The sequence below is a fragment of the Onychomys torridus genome, chromosome 23 (assembly GCF_903995425.1).
Source record: "Onychomys torridus chromosome 23, mOncTor1.1, whole genome shotgun sequence".
Lineage (NCBI taxonomy): Eukaryota > Metazoa > Chordata > Mammalia > Rodentia > Cricetidae > Onychomys > Onychomys torridus.
The window spans coordinates 7,156,789-7,183,816 of NC_050465.1; the positions used below are offsets into that span (position 1 = coordinate 7,156,789).

The 27,028-nt window shown below is 48.2% G+C and overlaps 1 protein-coding gene across 1 annotated transcript in view; it reads left to right on the forward strand.

Annotated features, from left to right (window-relative positions):
* Positions 1-286: 286 nt before the first annotated feature.
* The window catches only part of Traf3ip1 (TRAF3 interacting protein 1), a 55,497-nt gene continuing 28,755 nt past the window's right edge, over positions 287-27,028 (forward strand). Inside the window, exons 1-10 of the mRNA XM_036173448.1 lie at positions 287-502; positions 3,943-4,011; positions 5,910-6,071; positions 7,259-7,396; positions 7,491-7,895; positions 11,314-11,385; positions 13,620-13,695; positions 24,573-24,593; positions 25,839-25,923; positions 26,771-26,854. Coding sequence (XP_036029341.1) covers positions 380-502; positions 3,943-4,011; positions 5,910-6,071; positions 7,259-7,396; positions 7,491-7,895; positions 11,314-11,385; positions 13,620-13,695; positions 24,573-24,593; positions 25,839-25,923; positions 26,771-26,854 — 1,235 coding nt within the window. The 5' untranslated portion in view covers positions 287-379. The remainder of the gene's footprint in view (positions 503-3,942; positions 4,012-5,909; positions 6,072-7,258; positions 7,397-7,490; positions 7,896-11,313; positions 11,386-13,619; positions 13,696-24,572; positions 24,594-25,838; positions 25,924-26,770; positions 26,855-27,028) is intronic.

Genomic DNA, 27,028 nt, shown 5'->3' on the forward strand with positions numbered 1-27,028 from the left:
TAAAATTGTCTCTTCGTACGCTTTCTTTAGGAACGATCGCTCCTTTTTCGTACAGAACCGCCTGGTCTCTGGTCAGCGCTGTGCAGAGCCCTGCGATGCGTGGGGCGGGCGGAGCAGGATCAGGTTCAAGCAGCCACCGAGGCGTGTCCTCCTGCGCAGCTAGAGAGGCCGGAGGGGGCTGAGCCGGGCGGGGCGCGCGTCCGTTGCCAAGGCCGCGCGGCCCTAGAGACCGGGCGCGAGTGGCGCGCGCAGGCGCAGTGGCGAGCTGCGGTGCACTGTGGGATGGGAGACCGGCGCTCCTGGACGGCGGGCATCTCGGGGCACCGGGCGGAGGCGCGGCGCGCGGGGAGGGGTGCGGGCGGTCGCGGGCGCCAGCGCCATGAACGCGGCAGTGGTGCGGCGGACGCAGGAGGCTCTGGGCAAAGTGATCCGGAGGCCGCCGCTCACCGAGAAGCTGCTGAACAAGCCGCCGTTCCGCTACCTGCACGACATCATCACCGAGGTGGGCGCGGGCTGGGTGCGGGTCAGGTCAGGTTCCGGTCGAGTGGGGTGAGGGTAGGGGTAAGGTGCGGGACTGGGTGAGGGCCGGGGTAGGGTGCCGGACCGGTTAAGGGTCAGGGTAGGTGCCGGACGAAGTGAGTGTCGGGATGAAGGTCTGAGTAGGGTGAGGGTCGGGTTAGGATACGGGTCTGAATAGGATGCGGGTTGGGGTGAGGGTCAGAATAAGGATCGGGTCAAAGTGAGTATTTAGGTAGAGAGAGGGTCGGGTCGAGGGACCCAGTAGTGTGAGGGTCGGGGTAGGTGCCAGTCAGGGTTCAGGTCGAAATGAGGATTAGCCCCGGGGTGAGGTGAGTGAGTTTCGGTGTGCCCCAGGTGCTGGTTGGTGTAAGAGTGAGGTGAGGGTGGAGGTGCAGGCCCTGGTCAGGGTCTGGGTTGGGCTTCAGTTGGAGTCAGGGTAGAGTAGAGGGTGCTGGTCAGTGTGAGGGTCAGGATTGGCTGCAGGTTGGGGTTAGGATGGAGGGTGGGTCATGGCCAGATGCAGGTCTGAGGCCTGGGTCTGGGGTCCAAGGTCAGCCTGTGGATTGGAGGGCCAGGCTGATAGGGGAGGGTGCTGGTCAGGGTCCGGATTCAGGGTCTGTGGTTGGTTGTAGATTTGGAGGACTGGGATTGGCTGGCCAGAGACAGGCCAGGTTGTGGGCCGGCACCAGGGTGAGGGTCCAGGCTAGAGGTTGGGTCAAGTGGTTTGGGTCAGGGTCCAGGTCTGGAGCCCAGAGTCAGGCTGTAGGTTCGGGGCTGGAAGCTGAGGCTGGGGTTGAGGTGGAGGTCCAGGCTGAGCCCTGGGATAGGGTCTGAGGCCCAGGGTCAGGGTGCTGTTAGCAGCTGGATGTATGTTGGAGGCCTAGAATTGGGTTCTGCTTATAGTTGAGGCCTGGGTAGGGTGGGGGTCCTTGTCTGGGGCCTGGCTAGGGCCAGGGTGCCTTTCATGTTGGGAACCCAGGCGTACAGGGTCTTGGAACCTGCCTTACTTTACCAGTTCTTACAAAGGAGGCTTCTGGGCTTCCCCAAAAACACTCATTTTTACCCCCACTTGCCATTATATCTCTTTAGAGCATATCTTCCATTTGTTAGCAAATCTCCAGGGAGGTATACTGGATGAGGTACGAGGTACACAGCATTGTACAACAGTCACAATTGTGTGGAGTCTGTTAGGGCTCCTGGTAAATGCAGAGTATCGCTGCAGGGGTGAGCACAATTGGCGTGCTACTCCAGAGGGTACTGTGGAACTTTTGGTGTGGTGGGGACTTAATAGTCAGCCTCCAGAGTCCAAGGTCTTCCCTGGTTTTGTCCGTAATACTTCCTCTCAGCAGGTTGAGCACCTTAGTCTACCCATTGCTTTACTCATTTGGGCCTACCTACCTAAGCTTGTCATGAGTGCTGTGTAGGAACATGGCCCTGTCTGTTAGCTGTCTTAGGTGTGTCTAGAAATGCTCTGGAGTCCACCTGAATCCCAAGGGGGCTCCAGTGACGTGTAGTCTCTCCTCCCAGACTGTGAGGCACTTGCAGCATATCCTGAAAGGTTTGAGGAAGGGACTGGTTGTGTGGAGAGCCCCCGGGCAGGCAGGCAGTTAGTTGCCGCCCTCCAAAATGAAGGAGTTCAGAAGAGTTAGCCAGTGTGGTGGCGGCCTGTCACAGTGGAGACTGCCAAGCCTGTGCTTTTCTTCTGTACCATCAGCCCATGGCCCGCTGGGAGTGGACCTCATCCTGAAGTCGCTCAGGAATGGAGTGGGGCTTGTGGAGGGAAGGAGAAACATTGAAATGGAAGTGAACAAGGAGTGAGGTCTGCTTTTCTTCTGGATCTTTACTTACTACCAGTGTGTTCTGGTAGAAAGATAAGTACACTAGCTGTCGCCTCCTTGTCAGAGTTGACTTGGAAGAATTTTCAGATCACAGGTGGATAGCCTCCTGGAAGGTTCTTTCCCCTCCCTGAATATTGCATTCAAGTCACCTTCGTGGGTTAGCTACAGCTAACTGACTGTTTCTTCATTAAGTAAGCCTCTGTTCTGTGACATGAATGTCTCTTGTCACAGTTGCTGTTGACAATTTAAACTGCCAGGGTCCTGGGAAAACCTGAACAAAGGTAGTTTCAGGAATGTTAGATCAGGATGCTCTGGTGGTCCATGTACCAGCTGTCTTCTCTTATCTTAGGTCAGGATGCTCTGGTGGTCCATGTACCAGCTGTCTTCTCTTCTCTTAGGTCAGGATGCTCTGGTGGTCCATGTACCAGCTATCTTATCTTAGGTCAGGATGCTCTGGTGGTCCATGTACCAGCTATCTTCTCAAAATGACTCAGCACAAGTCTACCCAGCTGAGTAGTGTAGCTCTCCTGTAGTTTGTTGTGAGATGGACTCTTCTAGATTAATTAATAACTAGCACGTTGTAGCCAGGGTAGCTGTAGCCCCATCCCAGAGGAGGAGGTGGCATTCACAAGGGGCTGTCTTGCTGCCTATGTTTTTAAAGCCTGCCTCTTGGTAACATGTTACTATGTGTCATATTCCTGGTCATATGTGCCCTCACTGAGCATCACATTCACATTCATGATTTTTTTTTTTCCAATTTCATTGTAAGTGCTGTTGTTACCTGTCTTCCTGATTTCCTAGTAACTTATACCTCTGAGAACCCAGGACCCTGGCCAGATGTAGGGGCATAGAGGAACAGAAAATCATTGTCCTTCCTTAGAGGTAACTAGGGCTACAGGTTACCTGTGGGGAAGGGCATGATAGGGAGAGAACAAATGAGATTGGATTGGGGAACACTCCATTATGGTAAGAAATGAGAGATCGTTCTGGAACTTCTGGTTTTAGATACCCAGACTAAGTAGCTCCCTATTCTTTCTGGAGGCCATTTCCCCCATTTGGTTTGAGTGTGCTGGTGAAAGGTGTGTGGTCAGGTCCTTGGCTATAGAAAAGCTGTTTGTGTCTCCTTGGAGTGCTTTGGTGTGTGGTCTCAAGTTGCTGCAAAGGATCTGGAGTTAGGCCTGGCATGACTGTGGCCTCGGCTTCAGCCACCCCATATCGTCCCTCTGATGGAACCTGTTGGTTTGGACTAGTTGGTTGTTTTCTTTTGTTCAATGTATACTTCCCAGCTTTTCCCTGTCAGTCTCTGACCTCAGTGGGAAGCTGTCCTGGGCCCCTCTTGGTCTTCCCTGCCCTACCATGAATTTGCCAGCACCTGCCCAGTGTTGGTGGTCTTTGCCGTCTTCAGAGCTGGCTGTTCTCTGAAGCCTGGCCCTGCATTTAGTAGGCATCAAACGTTTGTTGAGGAGGGGGTGAGGCAGTTAGAGCTGTAGGTGTGGCTGTGAACTCCTGAGGGGTTCAGTGGATGAGGTCAGTGAAGGGGCTGTCCGGTGAGGTATGTATGATGGTTCCTTTCTGTCTTCTGCAGGTGATTAGGATAACTGGCTTCATGAAGGGCCTCTACACAGATGCTGAGATGAAGTCAGATAATGTCAAGGTAGGTTCTGCTGTGAGTTCCTTTGCTGCACACCCTTGCTTTTAAGAATACAGCATGTCTTCCAGGGTTCTCCCATTGTGCTGTAAGCCTCTATTTAAGGCCTCCTCCCTCCTTCAGTAAACAGAAAAAAAAAAAAAAAAAGAATACAGCATGTTTTACAGGCTGCACACTATTGTGTGTATCCTGCCTATGCTGACAGATGGGCAGAATGCAAGGCCGGTTGATTTTGAGTTGTGTGTACCTGCTCATTTCATTTTCTCATTCATGGTAATTGCATGCTATACTAAATTTATCTACTAAAAAGCAGAATTCAGGGTCGGAATGAGCTCAGCTGGTAAAGTGCTTGCCATGCAAACATGCAGACCTGAGTTATATTCCCAGCAGTTGTGTGAAAAGCTGGGTGTGACAGTGTATACTGGTATTTCCAGAGCTGGAGAGGTGTTTGGTGACCAGGTAGCGCTTTAGGACTCAGAGACCTTATCTTGAAACACCAAGTAGATCTATCCTGGGGAATGGATGACACCTGAGGTTGATCCCTGGCCTCCATATGCACACACAGGTGCATGTGCACACACACACACACACACACACACACACACACAGAAAGCAAAGGAAGCAGAATTACAACCAAATGTGGTGATGCATAGCTGTGATCCCAGCACTTAGGTGACTAAGTTAGGAGGACTGCTGCAAGTTCAAGGCCAGTGCAGATTGCACAGTGAGTACCCAGCCAGTCAAAGCTACAATAAGATCCTATCCCAAAAAGCCAAAGTAGCCGGGCATGGTGGGGTACACCTGGATTCCTAGCCCTTGGGAGGCTGAGACACAAGAATCATGAGTTTGAAGCCAGGGCCACATAGACCAGGGCTGAGTTTTGTTGTCAGGACCACTTGCTCCCAAATAATCACAGAGAGATTTACTATTAATTATAAATGCTCAGCTGCTAGCTTAGGCTTGTTATTAACTAGCTCTTATAACTTACATTAACCCATATTTCTTTTCTATGCTCTGTCACATGGTTTGGTACCTTTTCTCAATATGGCAAATTCATCTGCAGCTTCATCTGTGTCTTCTGATGACTCTTCTGGCTTTGCCCTTCTTATCATCCTCTTAGTCTGGTTCTCCTGTCTAACCTTATCCTGTCTAGCTATTGGTCAGTCAGCTTCTTTATTAAACCAGTCACGGTGACATGTATTCACACAGTGTAAAGGAATATTCCACATAGACCATATCTCAAAAACAAACAAAAAGCCCAAAACAGATTGTTTTGTAGGTCAATACTAGCCCGTTAATGGCATTAAAAGCTTGAATGAGTAGATTTTGTTGTAAACAATGAAAATTCATAAAAGGTTATGAAAAGTCAGAAATTCTGAATTTGTCATGCATCTAAAAATAATTTTTCACATAAAGAGAGCCATTCTGTGCCTATTGAATATATTGAGGATAGTACAAACTCCTCAAAATATTTATATAACAATCAAAATTTTATTTTAAAATACTTTTATTTTTTAAAAATTTCATACATTTATGCAGAGTATTTGATCATATCCATGCACCACTGCCTCCCTCCAACCCCCTGGTGCTCCCTACACTATCTCCCTCTCAAGTTCATGGCTTCCTTTTTAAGAAAAACAAAAACAAAAACAAAAACAAAACAAAAACAAAAAACTGCTGTGTGTGTGTATGTTAATGTGTGAGTGTAGTGCCTGTGGAGTCCAGAATAGGATGTCAGGTCCTCTGGAGCTAGGGTTAAGTGAGTTATCAGCCACCTGATTCGGGTGCTGGGCACCGAAACTCAGGCCCTCTGTAAAAGCACTGTACACTTTTAATTGATAAGCCATTTCTCCAGCCCCTAAGTATTTATTTTAATGTTTGCCTCTTATATGGAAATATTTCAGGATAAAGATGCAAAAATTAGCTTCCTCCAGAAGGCCATAGATGTGGTCATGATGGTCTCAGGAGAACCCTTGTCAGCAAAACCAGCAAGAATCGTGGCCGGGCATGAACCTGAAAAAACCAATGAGCTGCTTCAGCTGATTGGCAAGTGCTGCCTCAACAAGGTAGGTGGGAGCCCACCTTTTGGAACCCTTCCTGGTAGGCAACTTGTCCTAGACAGGTAGAGCTGGTGTGGAACGCTTTCCTGGTTCATGCTTGTGGAGCAGGTGTGTGAGTGAGCAGTTCCTGTGCTGATCTCTGTGGTTATTTGGGAATTGGCTGGCAGGACAGAAAAAAGTCCACCTACGGAGAGCTGTGGAGTACCCTGGATGGCTGTGAGGGGTGCAGGAGCCAGAATCTGCTTTTGATGGGACTTAGTAGTTTTCTGTTGTGTTAAATTCAAGTGACAACCATCCCAGCTGGCATATAGTTTCATAGTTTGATACATTAGTGACGTGTGGTCATCACTGTCATCCACTCTTCATTTGCAAAACTTACCTCCTGTACCCATCAGGTAAGAACGTACTCTCCTGCTCCTCTCATCCTGGTAACAACCTTCTCTCTGTCGCTGTGAGTGTGATTGTCCACATACCTCAGGTATGTGGTAGTATTTGTCCTTTACTACATGGTGTCCTCAGAGTTCATCCTCGGTGTATTGGGGTCAGTTTTCTTCTGCTTAGTCAGCAGTTCTCTGCTATGTGGATAGACTACATTGTTGGTCCCCTCATCTGTTCAGGGACATCTGTTGCTTCCACATGCTAGCTGTCACAGACAGTGTCTCTGTGTGCAGAGTGGAACTTTCTCTTCCGACCAGTTTTCAGTTCTCTTACTGCAAACCCAGGAGGGTGGTGGCTGGGTCATCCTGATTGTTCTGTCTCTGATATTGTGAGGAGCCACCATGTTGTTTTCCAGAGGACGGCAGCACTCTGTGTTCCCAGTGACTCACAGGCCACACTTTCTCCTCATCACACTTAGAATTTAAAATTTCTTTTGTAATAGCTGTACTAATGGACGTGTGGGGATTAAACCCTGGGATTCTGTTTGAAGACATTTGTAGTGCTCTGTGGGCTACTGGAGCCACACACATGTCCACACTGACAGTTTGGGTAGAGGTGGTGGCAGGATTATTAGCTTGGGTGTCATTAGTAATGGCTGTCAAATGTGATGCTTTGTCACTAACATTTAATATTTTATCCTCCAAATGTCCTTTACCGTAGGAAGAAAGTCTGTTTAGTGAACTGTCCTTGAATGCTGCATTTTCAGTGGTTACACGTGCTAACAACATTTCTCCTTCCCTGGCATGGCCAACAAGCTCTCCAGTGATGAGGCAGTGAAGAGAGTCTTAGCTGGGGAGAAGGCAGACTCCAGAGGACGGGCCGTACGGACCTCCAAAGCCCATGAGGCCGACAACAAGAATGTGAAGGAAGAAGAGTCCAGAGTTCATAAGGAGGTGAGTTGTCGGCTGCATGTCTTCGAAATAGCAAGTCTTTCTCATTTCAGTAAAAGATGAAAAACGATGTACCTGTGCATGCACTTTTCTTCAGGATAAAAGAACCTCTGAGGTAAAGGAGAGAAGCGCCAGTGCAGAGCACAGACAGAAGGAGGAATTGAAAGAAGAGAACAAGCCACGGGAGAAGGAGAGGGACAAGGAGAAGGCAAAGGAGCCCGACCGAGACCGCCACAGAGAGCCTGACAAGGACAGAAGCAGAGAGCGAGAGAAAGCCAGGAGTCGGGCCAAGCAGGACAAGGACAGAAGCAACAGAGACCGGGACAGGGAGGCCGAAAGGGACAAGGATCGGGAGAGAAGGAGCGAGGGCGGGAAAGAAAAGGAGAGGCTGAAGGACCGCGACCGGGGGAAAGATCGGGAACGGCGGAAAGCGAAGAACGGGGAGCATTCCCGGGACCCCGACCGGGAGAAGAGCAGAGATCCAGACAAGCCAGAGAAAAAGGCATGGTCATGATCAAGACTTATCTGTTTAGTGTTTTTATGCTTACGTGTGTGTTTGAATGAGTTTATGTGGACCATGTATGTGCAGGAGCCCCTGGGGCCCGAAGAGGGCATCACATCCCCTGGTCTGAGCTGCTGTGCAGCTCCTGGGAACTGAACTCAGGTCCTCTGCAGGAGCGACCAGCACTCATAATCCCTCCAGCCCTGAGGCCTGCTCTGCCCTGCTTTTACATTTTTAAAGACTTAGCTTTTATTTTTAATTTTTTAAAATTTGTGTGAATGTCTGAGTGTATGTCATGTATGCTAGAGGCACAGGTGGTTGTGAGCTGCCTGATGTGTGGGTGCTGAGAATCAAACTCTGCATCTCTGTAAGAGTTAGCAGGGACTCTTGACCACTGAGCCATCTCTCCTGTTCATGAACCTGTTATCCTGGAAAATTTGTAACTGTGAATTATGGCTGTCTTTGATTCCTTGTAGTTATCCAAAGAGATACGAGTTTCTTGCCAGGTATCTTTAAAATTTTCTTTTTATTTATTTATACTTTATTTATTGTTATGTATGGGTGCATGAAGTGTGTGTAAATGTGGGGGTGTGCATGCCACAGTGTGGAGGCCAGAGGACAACTTTTTGGAGTTGGTTAGGTCTGGAGATCTAACTCAAGGTGCTGGGTTTGCATAAAAATGCTTTTACACACTGAACTGTCTTACTGGCCTAGTTTTTAAAAAACTTTAAATGTTTTTGTTACTTATTAATAGTAGTTCAGCCATTTAACTCATTATTTAGGAAGCTTTCAAAAATTTAAAATATCCTTCAGCACATACTCTGGATGTTACATATGTTCATTGTTGAATCCCTAGTTTAATAGAGTCAGCACCTAGTAGGTGTACAGTAGACCTTAGGTCTAATAGGGTGCTGGCACCTAGTAGGTGTACAGTAGACCTTAGGGGAAATAGTGAATCAAGCATCCAGATGAATGTTAGTAGGTTTTTCCAATCTTGAATCTTTGGATAGTGTTGATTAGTTCATAGCAGCTTCTGAAGTATCTGGAGTCCTGAAGGATGAATTCTGAGAGGAAGCCAGGGAAACACTGCTGTCAAGTGTCTTCTGTCCTCAGAGTTCAGTGTTTGACAGTACCCTGCCAGGCCTAAGAGGAAGCAGCAGCTGACAGTGGGAGCCGATTTGCTGTTGGCCTTGCTTTGTCTTGCTCGATGATTCAAAGGTCTTTTGCCTGCTGCCATTTGCAAATTGTGTCATTTGCCACATACACAGGTGTCTGTAGGTGCGATCCCCCTTGGAGTGTGGACATGACTGAGCTTATTAAGGATTAGAGCTATTTTCAAAGTGTTTTTTTACACATTATAATTGTCATAAGACTTCTATTTTCCTGTAATTCCTGTTTAATGACATTTTCAGGTAAAATTAAGGTTGGCCAGGAAATCCTCCACTTCTCATTACTTCCTGAATGTAGGTGACTGGTCACTTTTCCCATTGCTGTAACAAATACCTCACAAGAAACAATTTAAGGAAGGTTGGGTTTCTTCTGGTTTATAGTTCAGGGTATAGCCATCCTGACAGAGAGGACTGAGCAGCAGGCCCTGGTAAACCGTAGTTGCAAAGCAGTTCACCTTTTCTTTCCTATTCGTTCAACCCCAGCCCATGAGGTGATGCTGCCCACGGTCAGCAGGTCTTCTGAGTCCAGTTAATCTAGATACTCCTTCATTGCACATCAGAGAGTCCTCTTATAGGTGACTCTAGAGTGGAGATCAATCATCGTAGGTCAGGACTCCTTTTCCCGATGTCCTTCTGGTGTGCACAAAATATCCTAGAGAGGCTGAGAGCTGCCAGCTTGCAGCTGCTGGCCAGGGGGCAACCCAGAAGTGGGCTGGCTGGTTCGAAACCCACCTATGACAGTCATCTTGCTCTGGTGACTGAAGAGGAGTGGGTACTGTGGGACCAGCCATGCTGGTGTCCTGTGACTGCCTGTCTGGGTGTCAGCATGTTCCTTCATTAGATCTGGTGCCATGAGACTGTGGCTTCGTGGGTCATTGTGTTCAGCGTTCTGTTGGGCACTTACTTGGGTGTTTGCTATGTAAGTCACATTTCAACTTCCCACGCACATCCTGGAGTAATGTACCCTGTGTCATAATGTGCCTGTGTCATAGTAACCTGACGAGTTCCTTGATGAGTTTGGGAAATCAGCTATTTCCTGTCATTACCTCTTGTTAGTGGAGATACTTTTCATTGAGCTGAGTTTTGAGAGGCACTAGCTTATTCTGCTGTTTCTTAACTGTGTGAGGCAGTCTCTCATGGGAACTCCAGCTCAAGCATCTGCATGGCCTGCTAACTAAAGCTGCTGATGCTGTAACTCAGTAACAGAAAGGCAGTTCCAGAGAGGAGTGTTTGGATAGGAACCAAATGCAAGTGATGATTTGTTTCAGAGGATGGGCGACCCCAGTCAAGTGAAGTTCAGTTTGCTGAGATCTCCTGGTAGTTTTGATTGTCTGGCTCTTCTGCTGTTGACTGGGATGCCTTTCTTGTGCTCGGTGGGTCTGGGAAACCAACAGTGAAGCTTGCTGTGGCCAGACGTGCCACGCAGGAACCCCTGGTGTTTTGCTGCAGCCACGCCCCCTCGGGCCAGTTCCCAGACCCTGCTCTTTGACTGTCTAGAAGGAGATGTCTTCAGGCTGCCTGGTGGACTTGTGTAGAGAAAGGTGTAGTCAGCGGGGCTCCAGGATGGGTGTGGTCAGTGGGGTGGGTGCAGTCAGAGGGGAGGTGGGTGTGGTTAGTGCTGTGGTAAGGGCAGTCAGCCGGCTTCCAGGATGGCATTAGAATCTAGCTGCTGGCTCAGCCTTTGCTGAGGCTTGGGCACCTTCTCATTGCCTCTCTGAGGCTAGAAGGTATGGCTGTGAGGGTTGAGGCTGACCTGAAGTCAGCAATTACCAATGATCCCGTTCTACTCCATCCTTTCACCATGAACTCAGTGATGCCAGTCCGTGTGCTTTTGTCCGGATCCTTCAGGACTAAGATGGCATTTGCAGTGCTCATGGCTCCTGACAGTGTTTTCCCTTCCGTGTGAAGAGTCCTTCTGCTCTGTAGTCACTGCATTGTCAGGAGACGCCCAGAAGAGTGGAGTGGGTTCACAGCCACCCCACCCTTCACTTCTGGATCCTGGGTGTCCTGTGTGATTTCCTGAGAGGCCCTATCTACCTGAGGGTGTCTCCAGGTCTCCTCAGGTTTCTTGGAAGACTCTTAGGACTTGTAGGCAGAATACCATAGCCCTCAGACCTGGAGTGGCGGCGTGCTCCTGTGTGAGAAATCTCGTTTGTTCCTTGGTGTCATGTCCTGTGTCATGAGGGTTTTCTTAGCGTTGTTAGTGCTACAGATTTTAACAGTCCTTTTTCTTCTTCTTCTTCTTCTAGTCAGCAAGCTCAGGGGAGATGTCTAAAAAGTTGTCAGATGGATCTTTCAAAGATGCCAAAGCAGAGATGGAGGTAATGTTTAAAAAACAGGCTTTCTGTCTGTCTGTGTTTGCTTTTCTGTTGCCGTGATAAAATTGACTGAAACCAACCTGGGGGAGGTAAAGGTTTATTTGCCACATCACAGTCTGTCATCAAAGGAAGCCTGAAGGCAGGAACTGAAGCAGGTCCATAAAGGACCACTACCTACTGGCTCTCTCCCAGCTCTTTCTTCCTCAGCTGGTTTTCTATAGGGCCCACCTGCCAGGGATGCTACTGCACACATCAATCAGCAATCCTGAAAGTGCCCCACAGACATGCTCCCAGACCATCTGATGGAGGCAATTTCTTTCTTTTCTTTTTTAAGACAGGGTTTCTTTGTGTAGCCCTGGCTGTCCTGGAACTTGCTCTGTAGACCAGGCTGACCTCAGATTCAGAGATCAGCCTGTCTTTGCTTCCTGAGTGCTGGGATTTTCCTTTTCTCTTGTTTCTCTAGTCTGTGGCAAGTTGACAATAAAAGCCAGTATAGTGTGTGGTGTGTGTGTGTGTGTGTGTGTGTGTGTGTGTGTGTGTGTGTGTGTGCGCGCGCGCGCGCGCGCACGCTCACAGAGCCATTTGTCTCCCATGACATATGGAGATTGGAGGACACCCTTGGTATCAGTCCTCTTGTCCACCTTATTTGAAACAGGGTCTTTGTTGTTTTTCTGGTTTATACCCCAGACCAACTGGGCCACGTTTCCTGGGGTTCTCTGTCTTCACCTCCCATCTCTCTGTAGGAACAGAGGGATTGTGGACACAAACTAAGAATCCAGCTTTCATGTGGGTTCTGGAGTTCCAGACTCAGGTCTTTATGCTTGCGTAGTGTTTTACTTTTTCTGTTGCTGTGATGAAAATCCTCTGACTAAATCAACTTAAGGGAGAAAGGGTTCATCTGGCTCACAGTCTATCATAGCAGGGAAGACGTAGCCACCGGAGCTTGAGGGAACTGATCATAGTTTCCAGCCAGTGACTGGTGCCACCAACAGTGGGGTGGGAGTGTCTTCCCAAGGTGATCCCACAGACATGCCCAGAAGCCCATTTCCCAGGCGGTTGTCGATCCGTCAGGTTGGCACATTGAGCTGAAGGGACATTTGCAGTCAGCACTTTTACCCATGGAGTCATCTTCCCAGCCCCTGAAGAACAGTTTTAAGATGTCGGTTTAGACTTGCCTTGAAGCTGTGAGTGCTCTGTCCTCTTGGGTCTACTAGCATGGGAGGAGAGGATGTTGTGCTTAAACTGTGCTGTCTCATGGAGATTCTGCCCTGAAAGCTGTGGTGTGCCTTGTTTATCACCAGCTGGACAGGTGGGATGGTGGTCTGTGGGCACTTCCAGGTTTATGCACATCTTTTCATGACATGTCTAGAATGTGTAGATCGTTTTGGGGAGATGGTGGAGGTGGCTTCCAGGGATAGCCAGGTAGAGGGATCTGTCTAAGCTCTGTTGGCAAATTTTGGACTCTACAGTGTGTCTCCTGTAGCTGATGTACAATCATGGCATCATCCCTTTGTAGGCCATCTTGGGGAGGGTGGATTCTTCCTAAGTATTGAGAGACCATTGAAGAGTTGAAGCCAACTTCCATAATTCATCCTGAAGTGTTCAGAACCAGGAGATGCAGGCAGCTGGAGCAGGGCTGGGGAGGCCATGGGACTATTTGGGCATGGGAATGTGGGACTGTGCCAAGGAAGGCAGGGGTGGCTCCTTTTGGTTGATGTTTTTAAACCATGCTGGAAGTTTTTACTTACAGAGTTTTATACAAATCCATTTTAGTAATTGAGTGTAGTCATGTACCATGTGTCTTGATCAGTGATGGGCTGCATCTAAGATGGTGGCCCTGTAAAGCTATATTGCTAATTAACACTATGGCATCTTAGTTTGTGCAAATGCTATACCCTGAGGTGTTGAGCCACTGAGGAAATCATCTACTGCACAGCAGTTTGACAAGTGTCTTGTCCTTCAGCCTAAGACGATGTAGCAACAGAGGTAGGCTCCTCCTAGGCACACCTCACTGTGTTTCTCCCAGTAAGTAGCACAGACAGATCTAAATGTAAGGCAGGGAGGTGTGATGGCCTCTACTTCTCACCTCAGGATTGAGGCTGTTGTCACATGGGGCTGGTATGGTCCCTCCAGCCAAAGGATGTCTCCTGTTCATACTCTGCCAGCAGAGCATAGAAAGTAAGTTCTGATAGATTCGATGTGCAATGTGCCAAGTCATTCTTCTTCTCTTCTTTAAGGCTGAGGTTTCTGTGGGAGCATCCAGATCCTTGTCGTCAAAAACGTCAAAACGGCGATCCAAGAATTCACTGGAAGGTAACGAAGCCGCCTGTGCATGTAGATGAGATGGAGGCTGCTCTTTATGTCTGACTAGAGTGTAGTAGGAGAACTTTGGGGAGCACAGCATGGCCACACCTGGAGGGGGGGCGGGTAGACTCTGAAACTGGAGGCTGGCTTCTGCACACACTCACAGAGGGGCATGTGCATATGTATGCAGGCTTGCCCCACCCAGGGCAGGAGAGCCTGTTGAAATCTAAAGGGTGCATTGAACTGCTGTCAGAATCGCTTGTCCCACATCTCAGTCTCATTGGTTCTTCTGCTGTAGTAGAAAGAGGTGAACCTGTTGCAAATCAGACACAGAGAGCCCACAGGCAGCTGCTGGTGCACTTAAAGAATGAATCATGTTGAGAGCCGAGCTCACAGACCTGGCCTGGGATTTGCTCGGCAGACCAGCAGACAGGACGGGAGAGCGTGGGGATCCTGGGATAGCCACTAGTGTTGGAGGCTTACTGACGTCACTGAAGTACGAAGTAGCTTGGCTGAGCAGTGTAGTTTGGGGAGAATCACCCTTTTCCTAACCTGTGGCATCATAGACAGGAGTATGGTAGGAGTTGGGGTTTTTCATTCAATAGTGACTCCTTGCCTAGCTTGTGGTGCTGTGGTGACATTTTATGCCAAAAAGCCTTTTCCTGTGTGTGCCATCTGTGGGAGATGCCCACAGGACCGGTTGCTGGCATAAGGGCAAGGGTGATGGTAGGCCTTAGCCACAGGGCTCCATGGACACCTCATCCCGTCTCTTCCCAGTTCTTCAAAGCTTCCCTGATGGTACAGGTAAATGTGGGAATGTCATTCCTAGTGAGGCTGCATTTGCCCCATGTTGGTAGGTTTTTTGTTGTTCCGGTGTTCCTATTTCACTGGCCCAACTGTGTGGAGTCCCGTGGGGTGTTCATTTTCGTGAACTCCTTGGTAGGATGCCTGCAGTGTTGAAATGTTCTCTTCTGGGTCCTTAGTCCTTTGTCACTTGGCTTCTGATTTGCCTGAGCCTTTAGTATTTGCTGCTTGTAGTGTTTGGTGATGTGTTTAGAGTTTCCAGACATGAAGATTGGTTTTATCAGGCATTTTTATTGTCTAGTCTTTTAAATTAATTCCTTACTGGAATTCATGGTGTAACTGAAGGCTGGATTGTTTAGGATGGCGTTGTGGTTGGCTGCCATCCCCTCCCTGGTCTCTGGGCCATGTCTTCTGTTACTACCTGCTTCCTTCCAGTTCTTCTTAAAGAAGTTTTATTTAAATTGTGCTGTTTTGAATTGTTTATTTTTACAGATTAAAAAAATTTTCTTGTTTTTGAGACAAAGTCTCACTATATAGCCCTGGCTGGCCTTGAACTCAGAGATTCCTCTGCTTCTGTCTCTGCCTCTTGAATGCTAGGATTAAAGGTGTTCACCACCATGCCTGAGGTGTTTTATTTTGTTTTCTTCTTCCAGATAAATGGATTTAAATCACTTTATCATTTGTACTTAACCTATGCCCAGGGAGTAAATAGACTAACTTGTCAGGTTTTTATTACTCGTGTTAACTGTGTTTTCCATGATTCGGAAAGTCTTGGCTGTGCATGTGGTGTGCTGGGGTGTCTTAGTTGAGGTGATTGTTGATACCTCACATTGTTTTAATCTTACTTTTGGGAGTCCTGTTTTCCTCCTCACCCCACTTTTTTCTCGGTGGTTTTGAGACAGGCTCTTACTGTGTAGCCAGCCTTAAACACACTTTGTAGTCCAGCAGGCTGCCTCGGCCTCCGGAGAGCTGGTATTACAGGTGGGCGTTTATCACATCCTCTTTTCTAATACTTGGTAGTTTGTGGATGCTCAGTGACACTGTCTTTTGTGACTCTGTCTTTCCCTCCTCGTCTCCCTTCTCTGTGTCTCCTCTCTTGTATGACCCTCAAGAGAATTTACCATCAGGGACTTGTAAGAACTGACTGTGAGCCTCACTGAGCTGGCAGCAGCTTGGTGGACTTTTATATTCCCAGCCTCACTAGCCAGGCACTGACTCACCAGAGACCCTTCCCTCAGCAAGGCTGGCACCACACTAGACATTCTGCCTGTCTTGAGTGGCTCATCATTTGAGCAAATGTCCTGGCTCAGAGGTGCCCAGGACACAGGGCTTGGGTGTTTGGTTCACAGGGTGAGCCTTGTATCCACTCAAAGAACAAGGGATTCAGGCATAAATAGACTCTTAAGGCTCTTCTGGATTCACCATGGCACGTAAGAGACGTATGAGAATATGACACTTTTACTTACTTAGAAACAGCTCATTTTTTATATATCTTCAGAACTTACTAAATTCAGCTTAGTTCCTGTGCTTGGTAACTGTAGCATTTGTAAGTTTAACACTTATTTCCATTGTGCAATTTCATGTCAGGAAGAAGGGACTCTAGAGCTAAGAAGGACCATAGCGTGAAGCAGCTTGGTAAGATCACTCGAGCAGTAGTGAGGCTGGGGAGTGAGTGTCTGTGAGTGGAACTAGTCGTCAGTGTCTGGTCCTTTGCTTCCGGGTGACCTCTGACTACGGAGGGTGGCCTCTCAGTGCTCGCTCCTATATGACGTCAGGCCTCATCTGGGAGCGTTTCCCCAGGTTACAGTAGGTGGGGAAGGACTGTGGGCTGCCACACCCTGCTGTATGTCAGCCGTGGACTGAAGTTGCCCGTTTGCACCTTCCTTTCTTTCCTGGGCAGAATCCACAGTCTAAAGAGACTGCTGGAGTGCAAACCTGTTAAGTGGTGGAAAATAGACCCAAGAGAAATAGGGATGAGGCACTCAGGCAAGAAGAGCCTCGGTGAGCAGGGGCATCAGCTGAGAGCCGCCTGGGGAGACAGGCCCTGTAGCAGGCCCTGAGGAGAGACTGCTGCAGGCTTGACGCATGCGTGGCAGAAGCTCAGCTGTAGGCTAGAGTGGAGAGAGGGACAGTGGTTGGAGAAGGGCCCAGACCAGCTGGCCGTGTGCAGAAGGCTTTGGCGGATCTCACAAGGGGAGAGACGAGATTTGGCTCTGGAGGGTGGGTGTAGAGTCTGGAAGACATTGAGACTTCGTAGCATTGAGAGATGGTGTGTGTGAAGATAAGAAGTAATGGCAGCTCAGCCCCAGAGCCATAGTGGGAGCAGGTGAGAGTTAGGGATTTGGCAGATGGATTGGATGCCACTAGTTAGAAAAGAAAGGACTCAAAGGAAAGACCCGCCTAGGAGACTTGGGGCAGAGGTGCCGGTTGGTGGGTTAGGTGACTGCGTCCCGAACTCTGGGACAATCAAGTTTGAGATGTCTGGAGCATATGTGTATGCACAGACAGCGAGTCATTTAGGCCGTGCGGAGGGACAGTCCTAGAAACAGGAGGCTGCAGATGAGTGTTTAAGAGCACTCTGTAGTGACGTCTGTACTGACAGCACATGTGGCCTGTAGATGCTCATGAACTCACCAAGAGTCAGATCGGAAGATGGATCAGAGGAAACGCTGGAGAGGGTGTCCTGAATGTCAAAGAAAGGACATGATGGAGAGCAGAGAGGACATCTTGTCCGGCCTTCTAAGGGGTGTCCGGGGGCAGCTGAGAGTTGAGCACTGATGGACACGCAGTCTGTGGTGACCTTGTAGTAGGCTCTATAGACTAACTAAAGCAGCTGAAATACAGAACTCCTGCAGTGTTTTAATCTGCTGTTAACTGTTTTATGTCAGGAAGGAAAGAGGATAATATTTCAGCTAAGATTTTAGACTCCATAGTGTCGGGACTAAATGACGAACCAGATCAGGAAACGACAGCTCCAGAAATAGGTAAGAGAAATGCGCCCTTCAGTTTGAACCCTCAGTGTTGATGTGAAATAGTTCCGGGTCAGTGTTGCTGTAAGAGAAACTGCCCTTCAGTTAAATTCTTCATGATTTTGATACAAAGTATTGACATGTCAGTGGAGCTGTGGATTATTTTTATTCTAAGCACTTTTCTGCTCATCATATTTTCCTCTGTGTACTGAGGATCATATATGACTTACCTTCCAGCTTGATTTAATTTGCTACATTACGTGATAATTTTATTAAGTTGGCTTGAAGTCTTCAACACTCCCCCCCCCCTATTTTTTTCTTTTGAGACAGCATCTCATTCTATAGCCCAAGCTGGTCTCAAACTCATAGTGACCTTCCTGCCTTAACATCTCAGATGCTGAGATTACAGGTGTGTGCCACATCTAGCTACATGCCTTTCTATATATTACCTATACATACTATTATGTGTGTTTGATAGGTACGATGTATGTGTATAACACGTAAGGTGTAAGCCAAGACATTTTGCTCAATTTTTTTTTTTTTTTTTTTTTTTTGTATTTTGAGACAATAATTTCTCTATGTAGCCCTGGCTGTCCTAGAATTCCCTCTGTAGACCAGGCTGGCCTCGAACTCATCCACCTACCTCTACCTCCTGAGTGCTGGGACTAAAGGTGTGCACCACTGCCGCCCTGCTCTTACTCATCTTGATACTGAAGTTGAATAAGAAACTGGATGGCTCCATAGAGGAGTTACATTTTTATGTCCCCATCGGCTCTACTTTGTTTCATTCAGAATTCTTTACCATTAAGGCTTTAAGAAGTGGGTCAGTGAGATGGCTCATCAGGTAAAGATGCCTTTGGCCAGTCCTGGCAACCTGAGTTTGACCCCTGGAACCTGCATGGTAGAAGGAGAGAACTGACTCCCACAGGTCATCTCTGACCTCCACTTGTGTGCTGTGGCTCACGCAGACACGCATATGCACTCACCACACTGTAAATGTCTAAATTCTAAGGCCTTAAAGAAGATGTCTGTGGCACATGGCCAGAGTCCTTGCAGTTAAAGATGGGGGGCGGGGGAGAAGTGTGCATAGTCACCCTCACTCCAGGCACTCTAGTTTCCTGGCGCTTAGAAAGAGAATCCTTGCGTTGAACTCAAGGAAAAACATGACACCCCTTTTAACTTTAGAGAAGACAAACTTTTTCTGGGCTTAACCTGCCTTGTATCTACCAGATTTTGTGTACTTGGTTTTTCTTTTTTGTGTGTATTGTCTGTGTATGTGCACGTCGTGTGTGGATGTGGAGGGCAGAGGTCCACATTGAGTTTCTCCTATTGCTTTTTCCCTTGTTTGATTGGTTGATTTATATTTTTATGTGTATTGGTGTTTTGCTGGCATGTGTGTCTGTGTGAGGATTGTTGGATTCCCTAGAACTGGAGTTACAGACAGTTGTGAGCTGCCATGTGGGTGCTGGGAATTGAACCTGGGTCCTGTGAAAAGCAGCCGGAGCTCTTAACTGCGGAGCCATCTCTCCAGCCCCTTTCTCTCTTGTTTTTTGAAGCAGGGTCTTCAGTTCTTTTAGACTGGTTGGCCAGCAGACTCGTGGATTTGCCTGTCTCCACCTCCCCAGTGCTGGGATTATGGGCGCATGCCACCCTCCCTGGCTTGTGGTGCAGCACACAGTAAAATTCTGAAACTATACCTGCAACGATGGCAGGCGTGTCTGTGCATGGGGTCCCTCTGAAACTCAGACCTCAAGAGGGATGTTTGGCCCATTCTGTTCCCTTGTTAGTGAGGAGATGCAATGGGAAAGCAGTCTGTGGCTGCCTTGTTTCAAGTCAAGCTCTGTACATGGCTTCTCCGGGCTGTCCGTCTTGGTTGGTCAGATAACAGGGTTCTGAACTGGGCAGCCAGTGTTCTTATTGACACTGTGGGCATGCCACCCTTCAACCTCATCTTGTGATGATACATTTTATTTGGGCAAGAGCTTTTCCTGTCTGTAGAGGTGGTGGTGGTGAGAGCTGGGAGGCAGTGTTGGCCTGTTCGGCTGTGACTCCTCATCCAAGACCAGTGGATGACTCCCACCTCTTCTGCTTGCCCTCCTGGCCTGGAGCAGCTTTGTGTTCCTCACTGCCTGTGGGTATGGAGAGATCTGCTCTGAGAGTGAGCGAGAGGGAGTCTATTTAAAACTCACAGCTCAGTGGGACTATTGATTTCAAGTAAATTGAAGCCATTCTTAGGCTTATATAGAGCAGTTTATAAATCTTATCTACAGGTGCGGAAGCAGAAGTTCAGTCCTTAAGAAGTGCAAACTGTCCCGTTGAGTGTTCAGTAGTTAGAGTGAAACCTGATGCTGCCTGGTAGAGTAAGCGTGTCACTCCCTACTGCCCCCTAGTGGGGTGGTCAAGGGGTGGCTCCTGTGCTGCTCCTGGATGGTAGGGCTGGTACTGTGGGTTTAGGTAACAGTAGTCAGGAGCAAAGCCCTGGCTTGGGAGTGCCCCAACCCATCTGCCAGAGTCTCACTATGTAGCCGAGGCTGACTGGGGACTCAAGATCCTTCTGCCTCTGCCTGCAGGAGCTGGGATGGCAGATGCACCATCATGCTCGGCCTGTGTTTTTAAAGAAAGCAGCCATCTGCTGGTTGGCCAGCCCTTACACATGGCAGGTTCTACTGTGGGCTGCCAGAAGAGAGGGTATGGGTTTTGTTACTATTTCACTTTTTCAGGTGTGTTGATGAGCTCACGAGGAGTCTAGCCATGCCCCCTCCATCCGTGAGCACCTGTTTCCTGCATGCTTGTAATGTCAGCTTGCAACCGTGTGTGCCGGTCTCTCTAGTTGAACATTTCCTGGCTTTTCTGGTACACTAAGCCATCATTTATTTTGCTCGCTTTCCCTCACTCATTTTGTTTTATTGCTGTTATCAAAAAATGTAGCAGCATACAGCAGTGCAGCTCACCCAGTGCCTAGGCGTCATATGAAGTTTAAATTCTTTAGTCTTGCTTTGCCTTAGCTATGGATTTTTAGGAATGATTACAATGTACGATAAAAACATCTTGATAATTTTCTGTAAACACTTCAGAGTATAGCCCCCAAATCCAGTGCAACAAAACACAGTCTCTGACATAACAGCATTGGCAGAATTATTTCTGATTATTATTTAAAATCCAAGCTGTTGAGACCAGCCTGGGCTACATAGTGAGTTCCAGGAAAGGCACAAAGCTACACAGAGAAACCCTGCCTCGAAATGTGCTCCTCCACCCCAATAAACAAACAACAAACAAAAACAAATAAATAAATAAATATGGTCCAAGCTGTGTTCTAATTTTTTTTAAGTTATTTTCCACTCTTTGAAAATGTGGTTATAATAGCAGCCCTGCACCGCTGGCGTACATCTGGGCATGAGCACAGCACAGAGCAGTCAGACTATGTAAGAATCCCGGAGAATGTGACTCGGTGTTCGACATGCTAGCTGCAGGCCTGACTGGAGGTCAGTCCTCAGGACCGGGGAAAGCACTGACTCTGTATGGTTGTTACTGACGTCCATGTGCTTGCCCACACCCATGGATCACATCCTCTCACCCAAATAATAAAATAAAGTGAAAAATTATAAAGAAGACCAGTGGAAGCTGAGCATAATGATGAATGCTTGTAATCCCATCACTTGGGGGAGGCAGGAGGATCTGGAGTTCAAGGCCAGCCTTGGCTGCATGTTGAGTTCAGGGGCAACCTGGGCTACATCAAACAAACTATGTCTTAAAAACAAAACCTTGCTCCAAAAAACCTAAAAGCAAACAAACAAACCACGACAAAAGCACACCAGTAGAGCTTGTGGAGAGTAAAATTATATGAAGGATCTGAGCTAAGAGGTATAGCTAAGAGGTATAGGGTGCTGGTCTAGTACGTGCCAAGTCAGGCTGGGGTTGCCCCCCCCCCCCAGGTTAATAAACTAATAAAGGCAGACAGACAGATAGAACATAGCATCATGCAGTGGGCTTCCCACAGGCAGACAGTGGTGTCTGCACTTTTCACCATGATGTTGGGTTTTGTAGAACAGAGGTGCTTGGTACTTACAAGGACAGTGAGACAGCCTGGACTTAGTGGGCTCCGGAGGTTGGCAGTCCATAGCTGCTGAGCTTGCTTGCTCTTAGATCGTGGAATTTCATGCTCATTCTTTGGCTGCTCTATAAGACATTTGCAGTACTTAGTCACTTCATTCAGACTATTGGGCCAGTTTTTTTGTTTTGTTTTGTTTTTTTTTTTTTTATCAATTGAAGAAAAGTTTCCTTTTAAAGCCCCACAGCACTACTTTATGTAGTTCTTCCTAACTGGAGCGGTTGGTTGATAGTCAGTGGCAGCTCGTGGTGTGAACCCTTTCTTTGGTTTTAAGGAGTCACACAGTTGGGTTTCAGGAAGCAGACCGTTCCCAGGGCCCTTGGGTTGATGTGTCAGAGTTGCCCCGCCGCTGTGCACGGCCTGCTCAGCGGGCCATTCTCATCCCTTTGCTTTTTACTGTGCAAAGTGTTCACCCCGCGTTGTGAACTAGTTTCCACTTTTAAGACTTGAACATTAGTAATCAGCGGACAGTCTTTGGGACTCTTCAATGTGTTGAGGGATGTATACAAAAAGTATTTTCCCCTTTCTCTTTCTTTCCTGATGTGCCAACTGTGTGAAGCTTGGCTCTTGGGCCTGGCTGGTAGGAGCTGGTGTAAGTGGGTCTAGGATGGGGAGGTAGGGCTAGTCTGCTTGACTGGGAAGTTCCCTGATCCCAGCTATCCTGAGATCCGGGCCAGGCTCACGTCTGGTCCTCTCTTCCTGTGTCTGTCCCAGAGCTGCATGGTCTCAAGAGCTGCCTTTGTCGTCCTTATCCTGTGGCAGTGTGGAAAACAGACATGTAAGTGCTAGGCAGGCCATTAGTCACAGGCCTTCATGGCACAGTCTCGTGCCCAGCTGTGAACTCTTTATGTCAGGATCTGAGAAGGCAATACTAACTGAACTAGTATTTCAGATGATAACTCAGCTACTCTGTTGCGGGAGAGCGCTGAGCCAGAGTCAGCTGTAAAACAGAAAGGTAAGAATGAGCCCTTCACATAGAGCACGCCAGCTGCCAGGCGCCAGTGTCCTCCCAGGGTGCAAGGGAGTCTGCACATAAAACAAGGCAAGACTCTTGGGCCTAGTGTGAAGCGGTGCCATTTGTGATACCAGAGTGTCATGAATGATCTCTGAAACAAGTTCCAGGGCCACTGGTCAGAGCCCTGCAGGCCACTAGTGTTGGGAGGACTGAGACAGCCAAAAATGTGGCTGCTGCCTGGTCCTCTGTCTGTGGGGCCTCCAGTCCAGATGCATTTGATTTCAGCCTTTTCTCACCGTCCAAAGGACTGTGGTGGAAGACCCCTCAGTCTGTTCCCAAAGCCTGGCAGCCCCCAGCAGGCTGGGCGTGGTGGGTGCAGCCAGGTGAGGGATGATGGTTGTCAACCAGTTTAAATACAGAATACTTGTCTGCGAACGACTGTGTCGGGCCCAGGGCAGGGAATGCATGGGAGAGTAGAGCTGCAGGGCCCCTGCCCTGGCATTGGTACAGGAGCTGAGGCTGCAGAGGTGGAGAAGAGCCTCCGCACAGGAGAGGATGGAAAGAGAGAGTAGGGGAGAGGGACTGAGGGTGGGTGACCCTTCCCGACAGGAGGGTGCCCCAAGGCAGCTCAGAGCTGGGGAGTTGAGGTGGCTGGCATGGCGTAGCAGAAACATGAAAGGCAAGATGTGGGTGTGGGCAAGGAGAGGGCCCAGCCAGGTCCTTCCAGACTTCACGTGGCCGTGTTAGGGAGGCCAGAGCAGTGGAAGACGGTGGTGATATTTATGGTAGCGGTGACATAGGTTAGGTTGGGTTTCACAAGCTCCATGTTAATTTAGGCTTGAAGAGCAGAGAGGAGTAGAGCCCAGCACAGCCTGCAGGAGGCGCCAGGTCTGGGCACACGGACCTGAGGCTGTACATGTGGCTCTTTCTGCATGCCTGTTGCCTGGGTCCCCGCTGCTCTTTTGTACTGTCCTTCTATCTGGAGTCCCTACTGTCCAGTCCCTGCCCACTGCCCACTCTGTGCTGGATCCTAGATCACCCCCCTTTCTGTGGCCGCAGGAACTCTTCCTCCCTGAGATTACTTTGTCCAGGAGCGCTGCTGCTGTAGCATTCATGTGATGCCTTGTGCGAGTCAGATCCCAGGGGCTGTGGCCCCTGTGCCCACATGTGGGCACTCCGGTGCTTGTGCCTTGAGGACAAGGCTTGTGTGGAGATGGGCATATGTGACTGCGTTGCTCTCCCCAGCCAAGGCGCTCCGGCCCTCATCCTGGTGGCCTTATGTAAACATGTCCCTGGGTGTGCTGCAAGGATTCTGGGCCTTCAGCTTTGTCGTCTGGTGGTGCCGGGGTCAGAACCCAGGGATTGATGGATGCTTGGCCAGCTCTGACGCCCTCTGCATCTCCAGCCCACAGCTTTGGCTTTGCTCCCTCCCTGTGGTGCTCTTCACTGGATGAGCCATGTTTGTGCCCTGAGTGCAGCACGTGGAGAGCAAGCACGGGATGAAGGTGCAGTCTAGGTCGCAGGAAGCTGGAGGAGTTAGTTCTTTAGTTCATCAGGGTGGGCTGAGCATGCTGGTCCTGCTGGCCCTGAGCTGTCACGCCAGCTTGTTTCGCGTGGCTTTGTGACTTCAGTATTTGCTTCACTTAGCTCAGTCTTTCTTTTTCTCCCTGGGCTTTTCTTTTCTTTCTTTCTTCTTTTTTTTTTTTTTTTTTTTTTTTTTTTGTTTTGTTTTTTTTCCAAACGGTTTCTCTGTGTAGCCCTGGCTGTCCTGGAGCTCACTCTGTAGACCAGGCTGGCCCTGAACTCACTGAGATCCGCCTGCCTCTGGATTCAGGGCGTGCCCCACCGCCCAGCCAGTCTGGTTTTAATATGCAGTTTTATGGTTCTGGTTGGCCGTAGCAGACCGGTGGTAAAGTGCTGGAGAAACGCCCAGAGGAGCCCTGTCTAGCAGGTCTCAGTTACTGGAGGTGTGTTTTCTCTGGCTGCTCAGGGAGTCACTGCTGTGTGTCCCTCCCATGAAGGCTAATTTTCTGCTGCTCTTCTTTTCTAGGCGACTCCCCCAGTGACGCAGGTGAGAGCGGTGTGAGTGTTTGGTGTGGCCCTGCGTGTGTCAACGTGGACTCTCCCTTCTGGGCCTGGACAATGTACCAGGGAAATACTGAGAAAATAGACCATTTGAATGGGTGTTAGTTTGCTGTATTTTAAGTCCCAGGCTTGTGTGGGGGTTATACATGTTTATGTGGTAGTTTGTTTTGTTTTGTTTTGTTTTCTCAAGACAGGGTTCCTCTGTGTAGCCCCTGGCTGTCCTGAAACTAGCTCTGTAGACCAGGCTGGCCTCAAACTCACAGAGATCTGCCTGCCTCTGCATGTTCAATGTGTTTTAATCTTGAAAAGGCCACATTTCAGGGTTCTTTCCAGAGTATAATGTTTATTTCTAATGTTCAAATTCTAACATATTTTTACTGTTTTCTAAAGTATAAATTTCCTTTATTTTAAGTAGTAGAATACATTCTACTGTCTTAGTAGTTTGGACTTGTAACTTGTGGGCTTAATCTTTTTATTAAAATGAAAAAACTGTTTTAGTCAGGTGGTCCTGCTTACTTTTAATCTCAGCACTCAGGATGCAGAGACAGGTAGACCTCTGTGAGTTTAAGGCTACCCTAGTCTATAGAGCGATCCAGGCCCTTCAGGGCTGCATAGGAAGACTTTGTCTCATAAGCACAAACAAAATGATTTCCTGACTGTGAAGAGACCATAGCCTCACTGTAGATCATTCAGAAATGTAGACCTCTGTAACAGAATGAAAGGCACTTGGTGACCGCTGTTTGTAACTGAGCCACACACACTTGGAGGCCCACACGTGTGTATGTGACTTCGAAGTCTGTCACTGGAACACTGTGGTTAATTAGATGTTAGCATGGGGAGTCCAGCGTGTGAGTGGACTGGGTTTGCTGGTGATCAACACTCCTGTCTGTCTAGTGTGCCATTTCTTTCCTCAGATTCAGTTCATTTGTGTTAAGTTGCAGACTGGATCTATCCATCCCTTGAACTTTATTCCCCCGATTAGTTGGCCAGTTTGTATTAGCAGAGCTTGTGTGTGTTCATGTCCCCAAATGTCCACATTTAGATGTCAGACCTCTTCTGTTTCGACTTCACCAGTGATGGACGAAAAGAGTTCATTGAAATTTTCAATCATTTGATTGATGCCTTTTCAAATATTTATATTTAAACTAGTTAGTATTTATATTTGAGTAAATTTTATTTTTGTTACTATTGAATTCTTTTTGAATTGCTGATTGGATTGTCACCTGTTTAGAAGGAGAAGCTGGACCTACTGGCCAAGATAAGCCCGAGGTGTCAGAGAATACAGAAGTCCCCAGTGAGCTTTCCTCCAATCTCAGGTGAGTCCTTCCCCAGTGCTTGGGAGTATGGCCACTCCAAGGATGAGCTGGGGGGCTTCCTGCCATAGCTTCTGCTGCCCATTCAACACTTGTGTGATGCCATAGTTATTATCTGTACACACTAAGTGTGGTGCCATAGTTATTATCTGTACGCACTAAGTGTGGTGCCATAGTTATTATCTGTACACACTAAGTGTGGTGCCATAGTTATTATCTGTACACACTAAGTGTGGTGCCATAGTTATTATCTGTACACACTAAGTGTGGTGCCATAGTTATTATCTGTACACACTAAGCGAAAGCTACTTGTTGAGTTTTCTTGTACCTGAGTTACATGGCCATGTTTGAAGCAGTGTGGCAGTTTGGGGAAGTCTCTAGTCATGGCAAAGGTCTGTCATGTTCTGATGAGTGGCGGCTGTGCTGTGTTAATGGGTGTTCATCATATGTCTCTGCATCCTGAGTGCTGAGATTAAAAGTAAGCAGGACCACCTGACTAAAACAGTTTTTTCATTTTAATAAAAAGATTAAGCCCACAAGTTACAAGTCCAAACTACTAAGACAGTAGAATGTATTCTACTACTTAAAATAAAGGAAATTTATACTTTAGAAAACAGTAAAAATATATTAGAATTTGAACATTAGAAATAAACATTATACTCTGGAAAGAACCCTGAAATGTGGCCTTTTCAAGATTAAAACATATTGAACATGCAGAGGCAGGCAGATCTCTGTGAGTTTGAGACAGTGGTGTTGGAATGATGCTAATGTTGACCTGGGTTTTTATTTTGTCCACTTTGAAATGTGTGTGTGTGTCATGTCCTGTTTTTTCCTTCCAATGCTTACTTAGAAGAATTCCTCGGCCAGGGAGTGCGCGACCAGCACCTCCCAGGGTCAAACGACAAGAGAGCACTGAGACCCTGGCAGGAGACAGGTGAGGCTGCCTGGCCGGGAGGTCCTAGAGAGCCCATGTTCTCTAGTGTGTGGGCCGTGGGATGCAGGGGTCTTGGGCCTGTGCTGAGAGACTGGGTGGGGGTGTAGTAGGTAGTGCTGGGAAGACTTGCTTTTGAAGAAAGATGGGCTTAGGTCTTAACCAACAAACCAGCAT